Source organism: Drosophila innubila (assembly GCF_004354385.1).
Source record: "Drosophila innubila isolate TH190305 chromosome 3R unlocalized genomic scaffold, UK_Dinn_1.0 2_E_3R, whole genome shotgun sequence".
Classification (NCBI taxonomy): Eukaryota; Metazoa; Arthropoda; class Insecta; order Diptera; family Drosophilidae; genus Drosophila; species Drosophila innubila.
Window position 1 is genome coordinate 20,400,533 of NW_022995380.1, and position 20,169 is coordinate 20,420,701.

Below are 20,169 nucleotides of genomic sequence, written 5' to 3' on the forward strand. Positions count from 1 at the left end.
ATTAAGAACTTTTAGAGTTTTTTAAAGAACAAACTTGCTATCACTAAAGTAAAAGTTTAGTCTATCTAAGTGGCAGGCTCATCAAAAATTTAACTCAATTTGATTAATTAAATCGGCACATTTAAGCCGCACTTAATCTAAATGAGTGTCTGATTGGTGTGAATTAAGTAAGTCGAAGTTTCTATAGCTTCTCCAACTCAAGGAGGTTGAAACAAAATGCTCCTGTTGGTTCCGCATCGATAATAAACAATGGATTCCTTTCCCCGTCTGTGGGATAATACGAGTTTAAGGGGAGAAGTCGAACTTACTCAAATGAACAATCGATGTTATCTTTCGACGTGGGGTTTCCACCACAACGACAGTCACTTGGGCAGCGCTCACGTTTTTATGGAAGGTACTTAAATGGGGGGCTCGGCAACTTTAGCGCCAAGTTAATGCGTTTTATCAATTGAGTTCCATCAAATGAAAATGAAAACACTTTGTACGCAACTGTAGCGGAAAGTGAAAGCCAAATGAAGGCAAATAAATTGGATTCCTTACCCAAAAGTTAGTTAGTTCCACTCGAGGCTAAATAACCCGCCGCATAAATTAGTTGCTCATTTCAATTTACGGATCTCATCCCTAGTTTCTGGAATTAACTGCCATTTTCGACAGAAAATGGAAGCTGTTAAAGCTGCTCGCTGGATTCGAGGATTTTCCAGATTTTGTAATAAGAGTTAATTTGGCTCTAATTGACTTGCATTTCAATTAGCCTTTGATACTTGAACCTTTTGCAGTTTTTGCTGCATTTCTTTTATGTCGCCCACATTTTCAATTCTATCTTATTGAAAGCCAACCCGCTGTGGGCTTTAAGCCAAGACAAATGACGACAGTCAAAGGCATAAGCTGATTGCAACATAAATTGCTGTTGGAATTGTATTTCAATAAATTAAATTGGAATTTATTTATAGCACACAGAACGTTTTTAACTGGAATTGTACTTATGTCTTATGTGAGAATTGTATGCAATTCTAATCTTATGGTATATACACATTTAGTTAGGTATTTAAGTATGTCACATTAATATCTCAGAAGAATGTTGAAGATTGAACAGCACACACACAACAATAACAATTCAATAATTAATAATATATTTATTAATATTTAATTATGCGTTGCGCAACATTTTGGTTTCGGTTTCGGTAATTTTGTAATATTGTTTTCGTATATGAATAATTGGATTTTTTTAAAAGGTACAACTCTCAATTGGTAGAGCGATAATATTAGCTAATATATCTATATACAGTATTTATCGCATTTTTGGCCTTTTCAAGTGCTCACATATATGAATTTATTGAATAAACAAATAGACACAGATTTGTTAAGTATAAGATCGATACTGAATTGTTTTTTGTTTTTATTTTAGCTAACTATTTACTGACTTAGGATTATATTTTATGCTGCTCTCGGAATACTTAAAATAAATATTATATATTGCGCTTATTAGGTTAAAGGAAAAAGCTCAAAGATGCATTGGTTAAACCAATAACTGTACATTGTTAATATATTCTTAGATTTAGCATAATTAGATCTTTGCATTCGTCCTCCAGTCCTCTAGTACTCCAGTCCTCCGGTCCTCCAGTGTCACTTTACACCCTTGCATCGCTGTACTCGATGCGCACTGTGCGTCGTGGTCGCTGCATCCGCAAGGGATTGGAATTCACCTCAGTGGTCACTCCCAGACTCCGCAGCGCCAGCAGCTCCCGCGGCTACAATTGGGTGCGTTTGGCGGCGCCATTGCTGGCCGAGGTTGGAGCATCGCCGGCAGCCTCAACGTAGGAGTACGAGGGTGTTTCCATGACCAGGGGATGGCATATCTCGTAGACGGGCACCTTGAGGCTCGTCTTGCGTAACCCACCCAAGCTGCTGTGCGAGCTCGAACTGGGCCCAAACGAACGTCATCTGGAGTCGTTGCCCAGCTCCGAGTGTGAGTGATGCAGTTCGCTCTCATCGCCAAAACTGTGAGCCGCTGCACTGGGCGTAATACTCGGAGTACGTCCCTGAATGCGTATGGCGGACATGTCGGAGCCGCGTCGAGAACTCTTCAGCGAGACACTTTGGCGGGAGCAGAAGCAGCGACAGATGATGCGCTTGAAGGCGAAGCGAAAGTCCTTCGAGAAGAGCGCATAGATCATGGGATTCACCGCCGAGTTGCAGTAGCCCAGCCAGAAGAGGATCGAGAAGAGCAGCGGATCAACGCAGTCCTGACAGAACGGCCGTATAATATACATTGTGAAGAACGGACACCAGCAGAAGATGAACATGCCCACGATAATGGCCAATGTCTTGGCCGCCTTCGTTTCCATGCGAAAGCGCTTCACCTGCGCCTTGATATTCCTCCTGCCCATCTTCTTATTGGCGGACCGGGCATGTCCTGCCCCCAGCTCGCTCGTGTTGCTCTGGCGTCGCGACAGCTCCGGCAGCGCTTTGCTCACCTGTAGATAACAGGTGCTGCCGCCATGATGCTGCTGCCTGTAGAGCTGCGATTCCGTGGACTCGCGTCCATGGGCACCGTTGTAGTGCACGGAGAAGAGGGCATTGCCCGAGGGACGCCGTTCGTGGGCTGCCTCGGACTGCGCCAGCTCGTTGATGTTCTCGCTGGATGGATAGGACACTGAGATCTTGATCTTGTCGTGCTGATGATGCAGTCGTCGTGTCGCATATTTGCTCAATCTCTCCGGTGACGGTGTGCCCAGTGTTGTTGTTGTGCTCTGTGTGCTGCCATTGCTGTGCAGCGAGTCCTGTTGATTCGAGCCGCGTCCACGATGAATGCGTAGCGTCAAACGTTGCTCCTCGAAGCGGGAGCCTATGCCCTTGGAGCCTGTTAAATAGGGGAAAGGGGAGGAAATAAAGGAAATCAACATTAGTTGGCAACGCACACATATTTACATCAAGTTTACTGTCTTATTGAATATCGCTCATACGCCCCGTTGCACAGAAAGCACGCGATTTGTTGGCAAGGCAAGCAGGCTGCACTTTAGCAAATTAAACGAGTAATTATGCAAATGTCTTGGCATAAACGCGACAAGCACTCAATGCGACTCCCTGCTCTTACTCCTCCTCCCCCTAATCCTACTCATTCTCATTCTTCTGCCTGTCTTGGCAACAATGTCGTCCTTCTGTTCGTCTTAGTCGCATTTAAGCTGCCTTCAAAGCGAACTTTATTTCATTAATACACATACATTTGCATAATTTCACACACCCACACACACATACTTGTCTTTTTGTCTGTCTCTTTGGACTTTGTTGCTGCCTGTTTTGCATTTATTACTCATACGCACGTTTAACAGCTGTATAAATTTTCATTACAAGCCGCATGAATGTAATGAATAATCACCACAATAATGCCATGTCATTTTGACTCTGATTCTGATTCGGATTGTTGTTGTAGCTGGCACTCTCTTAAATTATTAATAGCTGTCTGACCTCCTTTAGAGTCAAGACCTCTTCGTTTAACCTGTCAGCGAACTTTAATATAAATGTGAACAATGTGGTTTGCTTTTGACGTTTTGATGTTTTTCTGTACATGAAATAGTTATTCGCATTACTGCAAATGCGATCAAAGTAATTGATGTGTCAACATTGCTATTGATGAGACGTCAAAAGAAATGAGAATGTTGGAATCTAAAGCGTTTCTATCTATCAAAATAACTCTCAAAGGGCAGTTTAGTGTGTGGACTGCAATGCAATTAAGAAATTCGTTTCTAATCGATCTAACAAATAAATTTGAGGCTTTAAGCGAATTTTTTTTTGGAATCTTTAAATTTGTGATAGTTAAGCACAAGCTATTAGTTACAAAGATAGTTTCAAGACAACTTATTTGAAACTAAGCTGTTGTCAACATAATTAATTAAATTATTTTATGATATTCTGAAGTTTTTTGTTGGCTAAAAAAATTGAATATTAAGCATTTTGCACTGAAACTATGTATTTTTAATGTCCGGTTATTTTATCAAAGAGATTAATTTTAATTTTGAACTTAAATTCTTTCCATTTAACGTAATTAGACTTTACGAAAATTATCCGTAATCTAATAAAAAAAATTTAATATCAATTATTTTTAAAATCCTTGTTTAAACAACTTTTTATAACCTCATTTTTAATTTATTAACTGCATTTTAATCAGACGCTATTTAATCCACCTTGTGGAAAAATAATAAAATTACTTAAATTAATTTTGCAACATGTCAATTGCTTTGTTGAACATGAATCAGGACATTTAATAACCTTTCTCTCTGTTTATTTCACCCCTTTGCTTTCACCTTTTTCTATATATTAATTAACACTTTTGTCAAAAAATATTTTTTAAATTACCTTTTCTTTTGTCGGCGTTTGTTTTTTGTTTCATTTTAATTATTTTGGTGTTTGGTTTTGCATTTATTTTTTATTGAAAATGCTATTTGTCTTAATTATATTATTGGCTGATATACACATAAGAATAATCATTAATTACAAGTATATAATACAAATATTTATAAGTAAATGAACTGATGCATTCTTTTAGCTTTTGAGACAACAAAAGGGAACAATAAATCGACTTAATATGCTTACTTCATATTTTAATCTATGTATATGTACTTAGCTTACAGTGTATCTAGGTGAAGTAAGAGTACTTTTAAAATTACACAAACTTAAGCTTAGTTTGCCTTAGGCCTAGGTAAATACAAGTATATTATTGCCATTAAGTTACAATGTCGTTCGAATGCGAATACTGTCAATGTCAATGTCAAATGGAGCTGGCGGCGTTTACAAAAGTACAAAAGCGAAATAAATTGGCTTATGTCAGATGTAAGTACGTGGTTGTTCTTGTTGCTGTTGCTGATGTTGTGGTTGGGGTGGCTTAGAGCACACGACCCTTGCAGAAGCCACCACGTCGTATACTTTTCGTACTGCCTGTTGTGTCCATGTCAGCAGTTGCCATGCTCGTATCCTGCGGCAACGAGGATGTTCGCTGCAAAGGACTCGTCTCATAGTTGCCGATTAGTCAGCTGAAATCAACACCATCTCCGTCATCGGAGCAACCGGAAATGGTTTTGTGAAATGTCGCGGGCGCCATCAGAGCTCGGGCCGCAATCATCTGGAAATTCTCGGATGCTCGGAAGCCGCTGCGAGTGCAAACACAACGGCACACAATGCGCTTGAAGGCGATGCGAAACTCATGAGAGAAGAGAGCATAGATCATCGGATTAATGGCCGAGTTGCAGTAGCCCAGCCAGAAGAGGACTGAGAAGACCGTCGGTTGAATGCAATGGTCACAGAACGCGCGTATCAGATACATCGTGAAGAACGGCAACCAGCAGACAATGAAACCACCTACGATTATGGCCAACGTCTTGGCCGCCTTTGTCTCCATGCGAAAGCGTTTCACTTGAAACTTTGCACTGCGTTTCCCCGCACGTTTCTTGGCTGCCATCGAGGCTGCCGAATTGCCCCGCTCCAGATCACTTCCTCCCCTATTGGCTGTGTCCAGGTTGAACGTGGTTTCACCAATGTCGAAGAGACTGCTCTTGAATGAGGCACGTCGTCCGTTTGACAATGCACTTGCTCCGCTTTTTGTGCTGCTGATGACTGCATAATGAGGCGAGGGCGGAGGCGCCTGTGAGCCTCCCAGTCGAGGTGATTCCAGCATATTCTCCGAAGAGGGAAACGAAACCTTAATGCCCACCTTCTCATGCCGCTGACGATTGACCCGCATCGACGTTGCTCTCTTGGGCGTATTCAACTGAGAGGCAGTGTGAAGATCCTCGTTTGCATTGCCACTTGCAGCTCCAGCTCCTGCTCCAGCTGCTCCATTGCTGTTCACACTCAGAGTCGAGGACATGGAGTGCACGGAGAGTGGAGTGCGTTGTGGAGTGCCACAAGGACGACCACGATGGATGCGCAGAATTAACTGGGAGTCATCATCCCGATTATTGCCCCCCGAATCGCGTGGACTGCCTGCAAAAATTTATTGGATGTTTTTTTTGGATGTTGTCGGCAAGTCGAAATGAAACTCAATACAAATTTCACATGGTATGGTGTTTTGGGTGTCATCGTGAAAATTGATGAACATTCAGTTTGTATTAAACATGAGCTTATGATGTGGGTGAATGTACTTTCTTAGTTAGAGACAGATGAATTGGTTTTTGGCTAGTATTTGTTTGTAGAAAATTGTGAAACACGTTAACGTAAGACAGGAATCTAACTACGAACGTTTGACATTGAGATATTTGTTGGAAAAAGATTGCATATTTATAAAAATTTATTAAATCTGTACACTACTAATATAATATAATATAATTGAATTATTATAATTATTATAACAAATAAATATACCATTAGACATGTTCTCAATTCCTTTTATTAGTTTAATGGCAAGAAAATTTATATAGCATACTTTTTGAAACTTATTAACCAAAAAATATCTTTGAATATAATAGAAATAAATCAGAATAGAGAACATGCCCTGGCAAGTATTATATTTAGATTTATCAAAAATTTGGGTAGGACCAAGCATCAGCATTCCAATAATGCTTAAATAGATTTCATATATTAAAATAATATTTTTATATTATTGGTAAAATTGGCGAATTCCAAGAAAGTTTATTAATATTGATGGGTGTCTATATTTCCTAATACATATTTATGGATTGGTTATTTTATTTTTATCTTGACTTATATATATAATTTATTTGTTTGTACAATATTATAAGAAGGCATAAGGTGTCTAATATATATATGTATATGAGTTGGATTAACTTATTGGGGTTTTTAATGCTAATTGAACATTATTTTAACTGAACAGATTTATTTTGAATAACTTCAGTCAATATTATAAATTATAATTAATTATTAATTACAATTATGCTGTTCTTTATTGTAAGCAGGTGTAACTAATTTTCAAAGCGGAATTTAATTAATATTACCTATAAATGTTAAAGTTAGCTAATGAATGTCCTCGGGTATCTCAAATCCATCACATTTCATTTACCTCATACTATCAAATATTTTAGCTGTATAATGTAAGCAACTGCAATTTGCATATAGGAATTTAATTAATTTCCAACTGATTTTACTAACAAAAAAAATTCTCGAAATACAATATTTTATTTGACAGAAATAATTTGTTATTGGCCGAAACCAAATGTTCAATATGGCTATTTGTCCTCTAAAGTTTTGGCAAAGCGAATATAATAAATATGCGAACATCCATTTGCATAAAAACAAACAGATAGCGAACCTAAAAAAGTATGTATGTAAAAATGCAAATACAAAAGATATGCTTTTGATTTATAAATACATCAGTGTAAAAAAGAGAAAGACAAAGTAAATTCTGTCTACAATAATCCAAAGAGCTTGAAAGAAACAACAAAAACCAATTTTACTATTAATGTGAATAAAAAAAAAAAAACTATTTCTATAGTCGCTTTCCTTTGTACGAATAGCTCGGAGAGAGCCTCAGGAATTGTGAAGGCTGCTGAGTTAAATAAAAATAAAAATAAGTAATAACGTGGGTTTCCCAACCAAACAAATAAACGAGAAAACTGCTTTCCATCTAAACTGTTGACAAATTGAAAGGTTACGCCTCTGCATTCGCATATGCAAATTGAGGATTAAGCGCCCACCCATAAGAGGAAGGTAAATAATAAAAGCAATAAAGTGAACATACGGACTTAAATAATATATAATTTCATTGATAAATTCATTGAAATGTTTTTATCGAGCTATTAGCATTTGTTGCATTTTAATGAATATTGCATCATTATATATTTAATTATTTGCAAATTGCTTGTTTCGATATACGGCATTTAATTAGTGTGTTTATATTCACTTAATTAAATGTTTCAATTAGTCAATTTAATACTTATTTATGTGGTTTCCGTGTATCAAGAATATTACTTGATATCCCGACTGCATTTGACCTTTGAATGGCACTTGATGTTAAAGGGACTTTAAGTAAGTATAGTTAAGGAGCGCGAAAGTGAGAGTGAAAGTCAAGGCTGAAAACTGAGACAGGCAGGCGTGAAAGTTGCTGTTGTTGACACACTGCCAGGGTCATATCTTTTGAAATAGAAATTTTGAAAGCCCTGGCGCAACAATAACGGGTGCTCAAGTGCTGAGATTTTAATAGTGAACGCCGCGCCGTGAACCTCAGCTAGTTTTTGAACTTGAAACTTGATTACCTTCAAAAGCCACTAAGGAGCGTGTGGCTCATATAGGAAAAACAAGCCGAACAACAAGAGAACTACGCCCCCGCATTGTGTCACGAAATGTTTTTAGTCTTTTACGCTTTTTGTATGAACGTGTATGTACAAGTGTTTGTGCATAAAACTACGACGAGCGTGGCAAGTGAAAGAATAGAAGACACGCACGGCAAGTGGCCCGCACATGTGTGTATGTGTGTGGGTGTGTCTTAGTCCGTGTGTATATAGTTGTAGCATATTTCAAGGCTGCCACATGATGTTCTGAGGGCGGCTGTTTCGTAAAATCTGGGCTTTGTCTACAAAATACTATAACGCCAACTAAGGACACGCCAACTGCAAAACAAATCAACAAAACATAAAAAAAACAACAACAACACCTAAAACAATGCAAACAAACAATTTCATGTCGTCATCAAAATTCGCCATATGTAGTATCTAAATTTATGTCGTGCACAATTAGTCCAAGTTTTAGATACAAGTAGACGTCACTTAAATTTCTCATGAAACATTTAATTTTCACAGAACTCGGCATTATTTTCTTTAACAAGAAATTCAGTAACAGCATTAAATTGCAGAATAGAAGGCAAACATCAGAAATAAACCATTTTCAGAAGAAAGTAAACATCATAATGCGTCACCAAAATTGCTTATGCTCCATTAAAGTTCCATAAAATGCATCATCATAATCTTTTAAAAGAAAACCAAATAACAACATTGAATTGGCCGATTTAAAGAGAAATTTACGTTTGCTTCCGCCATTAAATTTTGTTCGAATAAGCCGCAGCTTGGCATAATGATTATAAACAAGAAGAACAGTTACAATAAAATGAATCCTTAGCCAATCTCATTTTGTTGCCTTTGACTAAATGAAGTCAAATGAAACCGATTTCTATTGTTTGTGCGGAAATGAAAATTATATGCTACTGTCTATTAAAGTGTCGTTAAGGCCCGTGTGGCAAATTGCAGGCACTTTTGCCTGGCCTTTTATTTTGGGAATTGGCTTAGACTTTGGGCCATACCACGCAATTAGCAGGAGCATTGACTTTGAACAGCGTTGTGCACGAAACGTGGCTATTGATTTTTATTATGTAACCCGTCATTTAGTCAGCTAGTCAGCCAGTCAGTCAGTCAGTAAGTTGGCCTTGTTGCTTTTGGTTTGATTAAAGCCAATGCGTGCGCTTGGATTGGCAACACTTGGCCGTTAGTCCCCAAGTCGATGAGATTAAAAACTCAACTAGAACTGTGCTCAATGAGCTGATCAGCCGGAAGAAAGTGCACAGTGCAGTATTGACAAAATATTACGCAACTAATGAGCCACATGTGAGAAGCACATACATAAATATAAATTCTAACTATGTATTTTTAATAACAATTTAATTTGTCTTTTAAAGGCGCACCAGACACAGGCCTTAAATATGGAGAGTTTCACAGAACAACAAAGGAAGAGGATAGAAATCTAGTTAAATGGAGATAACATGTGAGTGTAAGAAACACAATGTGGATTTTTATTTTTCTGCCCTAATGGCTAAGGTTTGTTCATTTCATTGACGCTGCCTTTTTGCCTAAGCCGATTTGTTTGATGTCCTCCGTTGTGCGCATGAAATTTAGCCAGTATTGCATGAAAGACAATGCTCATTATAAGGATTGTACATCTACATATATACCATATATGATAATTCTTTGCTTCGAGCTTACCAAATATAAAATACCCTTCACTGTGATTTGATTGCTTTTAAAGAAATTCCTCCTATAATAAATATCTGAAACGCAATCCATCTATAATATTAATAGAAAAAATATGATAACTAAATGGACTTGGCTACATCGGCATTATAGATATACATATAATTTTATCATATTTGGGAATGGAAAACATATCCTTCTTAAGTAATGTAATATTCTCTACAAGGGTATTAAAAAAAAAAGTAATAGTTCAGTAAGCGATTTGAAGAAAAAAAAGAGAGAATTAAATTCAATTCAAAATTATAAGCGTGTATTAATGCGAACAGTATTTTAGCTCTCGTCTTTAAGTCAGCTTGTACTTAAGGAAATTGGTGTAAACATAAGGATATTATGGTTTTAAACAGGACGAATGTTTTCTTATACTATTCACAATATTCGATTAAAGGTCATTAAAAATTCTTTACATGTATTGTTAATTGTTAATGTTTACTTTCATGGGTAGATAAATATGTACTAATCTAGAAGCTACAAATATGTGTATAGATTAAATATTACATTTATAATTGGATTTAAGTTACAAGGATTCAGGTTTGTATATTTAACAATACAAAGTCATCGCTCAGCGCGTTTTGTTTGGAATTTATTTTTATTGATTTTATTCTTAATAAATAATTAAAAGGTAAATTGAATGTATTAACAGTTGCTATTGTTCACTTAGGGGACTATTAAGGGCTCTACTTATGTTTGTTATATTTATAGCTATGTAATTTGTTTTCAGTTGTTATTTATCAGTTATATGTTTATTAATGTTTTATTGAGTGCAGAACACAAAAACAAAATGCCGACAAAAAAAGGTGTGTGATTATTTATAAATGTTGTTTTGATTATTGACAATTGCAATTGTTGCTGACTGAAATTGAGTTAGACACGGGACACATATGCACAAATACAAATAGATGATTTCCTTGATTGCCAATCTAAGTATTAATAATAATTTTTATTATATTGCAGAATTATCCAGGAGTTAAAGAGACAATGACACAATGTACATGTTTATATAAATAACGTTTATGTTTGTACTCTTATTTGATTGTTTTATTGTTTTTGTGGTGTATGTTAAACCAAAACTGGATTTAAGGACGTCACACAAATTCTACACGATTAGAGTTTGAAAATTGTTGAGCAGTCGATAATAAAATTTGGATAAAATTGTACTTGATATTTTGAGCAAACCAACTACATTATGCTACGTGGATTACATAACTTACGCTAGAAATTATTAAATCAAATCGAATTGAATTGAATTTAATAAGAATTAGTATAAAATATTGAAGGGACAAAACTTTTAGCTACGCACAAGCTGCGGAATGATATATGTATTAAAAATGTGTCCAGATGTGTTGAAAGTGTATTTTTTACAGATTTGGATATATTTCTCCACTTACCCTTGGTCGTCTTGAAGCCCTGGTTGATGGCCCGAGTGGTGCGCACGGCGGCTCGATAGATTCGCCAATAGAAAAAGAGCATCACGAACATCGGTATGTAGAAGGAACCTAAAGCCGAGTAGAGTACATAACCTCGATCATTGGTCAGCTCACATTTCCAGGGGCAACTTGTCGCCGGTTGTACAACATTTTGAACTGGCGCATTTAACAGATCGTAATCCATTTCAGTAACAGGTGGAATTGTTGTTGTTGTTGTTGTGGTTGAAGACGTCGTCATGGCTGCGATATGAATCTCAGCTGAGCCATCGATTGGCGCAAAATTGGGATCATATGGATTGTAGGCATTTCCATTTTTATTTCCATTTCCATTTGCAATTCTATTTCCACTTATCAAAGAGGCTCCAGCCCCTTTATGCTTAATGCTATTGCTATCTATATCTAGTTGCTCATCCTGTGTGCTTGACATTGTGGTGGCATAGTAAAGCGTATAATTTCCCCGTGTGTAGGTCGGTTGTACCATGGCCTAAAAATAATATGGAAATGTGAGATATATGTGACATTTGACAGGGTTATATTAAATGCTTTGTCATCGCCTTTCCCCTTATTGAAATTCTAGACTCGCACACGTACCACTTTTTTTCCAACTCACACATTGCTCACAATAAGCCAATAAAAATGCAACTTAAAGCGGTTTATTTTGCAAAAGATATTCAACGACGTGTTCGGCATAAATATTATGCCAAGGTGTAGCATACATTTAGGAGCAATAACAAGTAACACGACTAGGAAACACTCTAACTCAAGAGGATTAAAGTTAAGCTTAATTTACATTAAGTATTATATTTATAGTAATGAAAACTCCTTACTCGACTTGTGATAAGAAAGTTGTTAACTGAAATCAATGTGTTAAATTCAATTCTTTTTGGCTTGAAAACAAGTTTTTTTATAATATTTTTATAAGCCATATTAAAATGCAATTGAGAAAAAGAAACCATATATATTTTTTTCTAAAGATCACCTACAACTTGTGACTAGCGCAATAAAAATAAGTATCATTGTACTTGTAGCGTTCGGATGAATAATTCCAATAAAAGAAGAAAAAGGTAAAAAGTTTACACAATTCCGCTGAAATCATACATTGAAACACCTTTGGTTATCCTCGTATATACACTTTATGGATATGGGCAATAATAAAGTGAAGAACGTATTAATAAAAGCCACCTCAGAAAACAGTTTAAAGCTGTGCACAGAATGCCAAGGGCGGCATTTGAGAGTGAAAAACATAAATGTATAACAACATGTTGTATCAAATGGAAACCAGGCAGGACAAAACACACACACCTGAGCTGAAATTGAATGAAAGAAGAAGACACTTGGCAGCATCGTTTAATAATCGATACCAACAGCATTTTGCACATAAATCGAGTTTGAAATGTATTGCAATTGCAAGTGAAATGCATTCAAGAGAGGTTTCCTCCTCATTGATCGATGAAAGTTATGTGAATACGCCTAAAGCAGTTAACTGACTGATTTCGATGCTCAACTGCCGTTAAGATGAAGCCAACTGTATGTGTGTACAAATGTTGCCCCTCCAGCCATATGAGATTTATGTGTGTGTGTGTGTATGTGTAGTTGGCCAACTGAATGTCTCCATTAGCCCACAAAGTTGTTACAATATGGTCACAGAATTTGTTATTGCCTGGCCTTAGGCTCATTGGATTACAAAAACAAAAGACACCCACATAAAGTGTGGAAGGAAGTCGTAATTTGTTGGCCCAGTTAGTAGCCATATCAGTTGAGGGGTTGAGGCTGATCTGATTACCCAAAAAGACATGAATGATGCCATGATGTCTGGGTTCTCTAGTCTAGTTTTCCTGTCGCATGTGTGGCACATTATTATCATTGTCATTATGTATGTAGTTTTATGCATGTGAGACAAACGACAGACGATTTGGGCCAACAAAATGTCACTGAAAATGCTGTCAGGCTTTCAACATTTTTCGCATTTTTCAGACATGGTTTGCTTGTGGTTTTTGGCCAGAACTTTAACTTGTAATGGTGTCAATGACAGTCTTATTGAGAGCTTTGTTGTCCAAAAGGTTTGTCCAAACTGAGGTCGACCTGAGGTTTCTTTTGTTGTCGTCGTTTTCGTTGTCGTTGTCGCTGTCGGTTGCATGCCAAAAGCAGTTTTCGCATTTTAAATTTTTACTCAGGCAAAAATAGTTAGCAGTTTAATTTATTGTAGATTCTTGTTGTAGTTTCACCCACTTTGTGGGTAACTTACCTTTTGATCCTTCCAGCCCACTAAAGGCGGAAAGCAAATAACAAATGAGAGTACCCAAATGCCGGCGATTAAGGACTTGGCCTTCTTCGTTGACATAATGCTGGGATAGGTGACGGGTCGCGTGACTGCAACGTATCGATCCAAAGATATGGCACATAGATTCAATATCGATGCCGTGCACATCCAGACATCCACGGCCAGCCAAATGCGGCACCAGACATCGCCAAATATCCAAACCTAGCCAAAAAAAAAAATAAAAAGAGTTAATAAAAAATAAATTTAAATACAATAGATAAGAGCTAAACCAACTTTTTCCGATACATATGTGACCTCAAATGGCCGAAAACATAATATAAACTTTTTTTGTAATATTTTTATATTTTAAATTTATTTTTTACAGACTTCTAAATTTAAAACATAAAGCACAGCTTTATAACTTTTAATTAAGAAAATTACGATATTTTGGCTTTTGAAACATCAAATTAATTTAATTGCATTAATAAGATGTCGTAAAACATTAAAATATTTGGAGGGGCTGTCGATTTTTTAATAAATAAGTCCAACTGTAGATAAATTTGTATAATGTGTTTTCTCAACATATATACTTATACATATACATAAAAGTAGCTTTATTACCTTGAACACCTCCCAGGTGGCCGAAAATGGTAGCACCGCGAGACCTACTAGTAAATCGGCTACGGCTAAGTTAACAATAAAAAAATTGGTAACGCTACGTAATTTGTTTGAACAGAAGACGGCGGCAATGACAAGGCAATTGCCACCAATGACCAGTACGTTGATGAACTCGAGTATGGCCAAAGAGATCAGATTCGCCGGTTCCGTCCATTTCACAGATTTAATGAGATCCTCACACTCTGTCTCATTCATGGCGGTACTTTTGTGATGGGTGTATCTTTGTGTTCACCACCTGGAAAAGTCAAAAAAATACGAATCAGTAAAATTAATGCATTATTAGCCGTGTTGCCTGGACCACAAAGCTACGAATATTGCGTGGTTGGCATGCCTAATTAATTTATGAATATACGGAAGTAAGTATACGCAGATCGAAAATACAAAAGTGACTAGAGAAAAGGAAAGTTTTTGGTTGTGGCATAACATCATGAAGAAACGTTAATGAATGGCCAGCGGGCGAAAAGGCTATCTGTGAACTCTGCCCGACTTGATGACTAGCCAATCTGCTTAACTTGTTTCACAGCAGGATACACGTAAGCCAGGCCAAAATGCTGTTTAACTCTGGTTGACAAATAATTGCAAGTTAAGCGCTTGCGGAAACGGAAGCGATGACATTTCAGCAATGGAGAGTAGGTTGAAGAAGGTATTTCCACTTGGCATTCAGCTGTCGTGCACATTGCAATTTAATTGCGGTAATTAATTGCAGTCATTTTGCCATATTTGTTAAGTATACGGTGGCACTCGTCGCTTAGAATGTATGAATGAATTCAAATGCTTCTGCCATATCGAGTGCTATCCGCTCATCAAAACATGCTATAAATTGGTCAGAGTAATGTTTAAATCGGCCATAAAACAATCTCATTGCCCCATTCACAATTTCAACGCTAATCAATATTTGCAGCAAGCAGTATTTAAAATTATTTTTGACTCTAATGGTTATGCCAGCTACTAGGCACGCACATTGCTAACAACAACAACAATGAACACACTTGTTTCATTTTGGCTTGGGTAATTGCTGGGCATGAAAAATTCAAGACACGCAATAAATCGATTAAAATATATATTTGCTTTAAGTATGCGTAGTCGAACTCATATCTTGCTTGACTCTTCAGCTTTTCTTACTTTTCAGAGCTTGAGCACGTTTGCTTTAATTTCGCATCAGAAGTCAAGTAAACAAATATGATGATGTTGGATGTGAGAGAGTGCACCTGATATTGTATTGTAGCTTCAAGTTGGTAAAATGCATTGTTCGCTTGACAAAATTCAAAACAAACCACAAGTTTCACAGCAGACCTTGTAAAGGTCACCTGAGTTGGTAAGTTTAATGCGGTTGTTGCTGTAATTACTTTTCTATTTCTGTTCAATATTGAATGTCAAAAATACACTTCCCACAGCAATCGATTCAGTTCGAGTTCACAGTCAAGGAGAAATTTGACGTTGGCTACCTTAACAATTACGTAAAGAAGAACAAAACAAGTCTTATCCATTGTTTTCTTGTATAGAAACTTTGCACCAAGTGTTTTCAACAAGCTACTTTCAGTTAATTTTGATAATTGGCATGTGTGCAGTTCGACCATAGACATTTTGAGCTCAACAACCAATAACTAATTTGCAATTACAACAAACAAGTAAATGAGAAAGCTCTGCAATGCGCCATAAAGTGTCAAAGCACATACACACAAAAAAAAACTAGGAATTTTCAATTAATAAAAGGATTAAAGCTTTTAAATAAAATATTAAATATTTATGTATCAACTATATTAGACTATATTAAAATTAAAATGTTTGTTATCTAATTTTTAAGTAGCTGAATTTTATATTAACTATATTTAAATATAATTCAAATTTAAAGAGCACACATTTAGTTTTACTAAGTTCATATCTGTTGCTCAATCATATTGAATTTAAGGTATACATTTCATAATTGCAAATCATTTTTCTCTGGGTTTATTAAAGAATGAACACTCGTCTGCTGACAGAAACTCTTTCTCTCCCTTGTGTAGCGAATACAAATAAGCTGAGGGTCGGATATGCCGCAGTCTCACAATAAAGACAATCAGCCACATTGAGTGTGAGTGTGGGTGTATGTGTGTGTGTGGAAGCCAGCATAAATTACTCAGATGACAAAAAATATGAACACTAAGAGATACTGCCTTTGTGACTGGGCATGCAAATATTTTGAGGACGAGGGCAGAGTTGAGAGCGAGGCATTCGCTATCAGGCAACAGCAAAGAGATTTTTGTCTTTGCATAGCAAATTAAAAGTACAGAAAAGTGTATATGATATATGAGAGCTTTTTCATCCTAGAAAAATATCTGACATTTCATTCGCATGTGAAATTTACGTGGAAAAAGTTGCTTTATGGCAGCTAATAATGAAAAATGGCCAAATTAAGTTACAAGTTGAAATTTGCCAACATTAAATTGCTGTGCATACAATAAATAATTGACATTTAAAAGGAGACGCATGCTTAAATCAGAAAAGCTTTTTTTATTTGGCTCCCATACACGGCGCATACGCAATTTGGTCCTTTTACGTTACGCATACGCACAGTTGACGATGGCTTAACAAGCAGCACATTAAATGCGTAGGTAGGGCAAGGCTTGTGATAAATTTAATTAAAGCAGCATAAAAAAGATGTCTGCATTTCGAAACAGCTATTTAATTGAGAGATTTTCTGAGAGGCACAGGAGGTTTATTAAAATGTATTCAACAGCCTGTTCAAGCTCATGTGACTTATGTTAGTTATCTATATGGAAAGCATTAAAAGGCAAATAATAAAACCAATTGAATTCAATAGAAATGAAATCGAACAACATTCAATTCATTTCGGATATCATGTATTTTGTGATGAGCTAAAAAGCTTTCAGCAAAAGCTAAGAATAAAATGATTTATGATTTATGTATCCTATCCCCCTTTCAATTCCATAAGTTTATTAAAAATAAATTCATTTGCCAAACAAGACATTGGCAAAGAAAATTCTTAGTGCAGATAGATTTAATGTTAGTGTAGAGCCATTTTTATTGACAAAACTAATGGACATGGCACTTAATAAAGAGCCAAAAGCAGTTTGATTACATTTCCATTAGATGGCACTACAGTTGCCAGTCAAACATTGGCTACCAGGTATTAGCTCAGGATTTTCACATTGCAGATAAGCTCAAACAAATTATGCAGAAATCTGCATTAAAATGGAAAGTCTCATTCAACATTTAAAGTAGAGCAGAAGTACATTTAGTCTACAAAAGTTTAATTAGCATTAGAATTTATTACAGTCTCAGGAATATAACTTTTGCTTTCAGGTGAATAAATCTAAAAATGGATACAAGAGATTGTTTGCATAAACAGAAAAACTATAAAGAATTTCACAAATAAAAGTCAGGTTTAATTAAATGAAAGGAGAACTATTTTTAATTATATTAATTCTATCTTTTTCATTTTGAAATATTTCTAATGCTCTTTTTTCACATCTATTAAGCTGTTGTCCTCTTTTCTCCCACCAACGCCATTTAATATCTAAACCACAAAATGAGCTCCGTTCCAATTAGCGCAACATGCAGCGCACATCAACAAATGAGCTAAATTAAGTGCAAAATTTGCAACAATTTGCGCCGAAAGTTGAGAATTACATAACAACCACGATGGCAATGCTGCATAACGCACACACAGATAACAATTTTTTGGCACTGCATTTTGTGGCAACTGTTTTTGGCTGTTAGCAGCCCGCAAAACTCTTTACTTATCTCTGATAATTGCGTGGAAATAAACGTAACCCAAAAACCACATAACAAACACAAAATTAAATGAATTAAAATGCAAGCAAACTACTTAAAATATACAAAAATTTGTTGAGTTCAAGTATATCTTTAGAACTTAGAGGACTTCCGCAGTGCCACAGGACGAGAGACAAAATGCTGCTTTGTGATAGACTAAGAGCTCTTCACTAAAATGCAAATTTAATCCTTTAAATGACTTAGTGTACTCAAGCTGAGATTTGTCCAGATAGTCAGGCTTATAACAATCATAATAATTAATTAAGCGATCTTTGTAAATCCCTAAAAACACAAACTACTTTCAATGAACACGCACAAAATAAACAACTTGATTGCGAGTTCGGAAACTTGCTTTAACTAATTAAGAGTAGCTTAAAGATACGAATAAGTTGTTTAACTATTAGCAACTACTTCTTGAAGTACACCCTCAAATAGTTGCGTCCATTAATGCGCTTTTTACGAGCCGACATGCGACGTGTGGCGTGATTCCGTGGCATATACATAATGTATACGAGCAGCTCTCACAAACGCGTGCCACATAAAAGAAGCGCAGTCTGTGACTCCGCTGCCATTAGTCACAAGTGGCATGTAGATTCATTTCTAAGATGTTATCCCCACACAAACACTTTTACGAAGCTCTTACTGCAATAGGCATGCCAAAAAATGTGTTGCCTCGGCAGCTGCGCCAACACGTAACCTTGACAGTTACAATGTATTCAATGTGTTGAGCACGTATCAACATGTCAAAATTGATTGCAACATGCAGACGAATGCCACAAATACATTGCCGTAATGTGCAACTCGCCAAAAGTACGAGTACGAGTATATGCAGCAACAATGAAAGCAGCTGCCACATAAGGTGGCAAGTTGCCTCTGTCTTTCAATTGCTGTTGACATGTGTGTCCCACTGGAGAATTAAGAGGAGTCCTGTGTCGAGTTGAACTCATATAGTGTTCCGGATGTGCGTGTCTTCATCAAGACCGGAAACGGCAACGGAAATATTAACAGGAAATGTTGGCAACAATATTTTCATCACGCCAGGCTTGACTAATTACACACACGTTTAGAACAACTGACTTAACTATGATGAACGAGTATGATTTTTTAAATACAATTTTAAATGTCTCAGAACTAAATGTAAAGCGTTGTTTTATACTTATTATGATATAATTGATTAAACGTGAAAAATTGCGATTTAAAATTTTCAATTTTTAAAATTCCAAAAGGGGGAAATCTTTGCATTAATATCAACACCAAGATCTACAGGTAAAAATTTGTTGTAAACGAAATTAATTAAATTTGAATGTGGAATGAATTGGTCCAGTTTTAACAAAGTTATGAAGTCATACGAATCGATGAGCTATTCGTATTAATAAGATAATGTTATTGTTTTTTAGACTCTTTTTATTCTGTTTTTTGCTAACAGAAAGAAGTTGTACTTACCAGTAGCAGCAGTTTGTTGGGTAGTTGTAACCATGAATTACATTTAGTTCGTTGCTGTTGCCTTATGGCCATATTGTTGTTGTTGTTTTTGTGCTTGATATTGGCAAACACTCGCCAGTTTTAATGCCCCAAAAGCGCCGTCTTCGTCACGTGGCCCCCGTCGCCCGCACGTCGTCTCCATTCAGAACACAAGAAACTGTTTGCCTCTCAACTTAGGTGTCTTTGACGTTGGAACTGTGACTGTAACAGTTTGTTTTTGTTGTTGCTGTTGACTGTTGCTTGTTTATATTATTCAGTGTACAACAATATGAGCTGCACTTGCACTGATATCCTTAGCACTCACAGCAGCTTATTCATCAGACAAAATGTTTACACGATTGTTTACACCATCTGTCTGATAGCTTGGGGAATCTTATTTTTGGCACGGATTGGAACGTGTCAGTATAAAGTCGGCTTTTTGAAATGTGATAGAACTTTACAAATATACTGCAAATATAAGAAATAAGAATAATAGAAAGCTGTGAGCATTACTCAAATGTTGCACAAGACGTATACGTAATATAGGGAAAAGTGACTTAATGACGGGTTGTCGATAAAAAAAGTGCTATGAAAGATGATTGCAAAT

General features: G+C 36.4%; 1 protein-coding gene across 1 annotated transcript; it reads right to left on the reverse strand.

The window, feature by feature from the left end:
- Positions 1–883: 883 nt before the first annotated feature.
- On the reverse strand, positions 884–19,896 carry LOC117792231 (octopamine receptor Oamb-like). The gene is made up of 5 exons (XM_034632285.1): positions 19,545–19,896; positions 14,271–14,562; positions 13,635–13,871; positions 11,351–11,873; positions 884–2,860 (listed from the first exon to the last, which is right to left on the reverse strand). The coding sequence occupies exons 2-5, from the start codon at positions 14,520–14,522 to the stop codon at positions 1,938–1,940; spliced, it is 1,935 nt and encodes a 644-aa protein (XP_034488176.1). The 5' UTR covers positions 14,523–14,562; positions 19,545–19,896; the 3' UTR covers positions 884–1,937.
- Between the last annotated feature and the right edge of the window lie 273 nt (positions 19,897–20,169).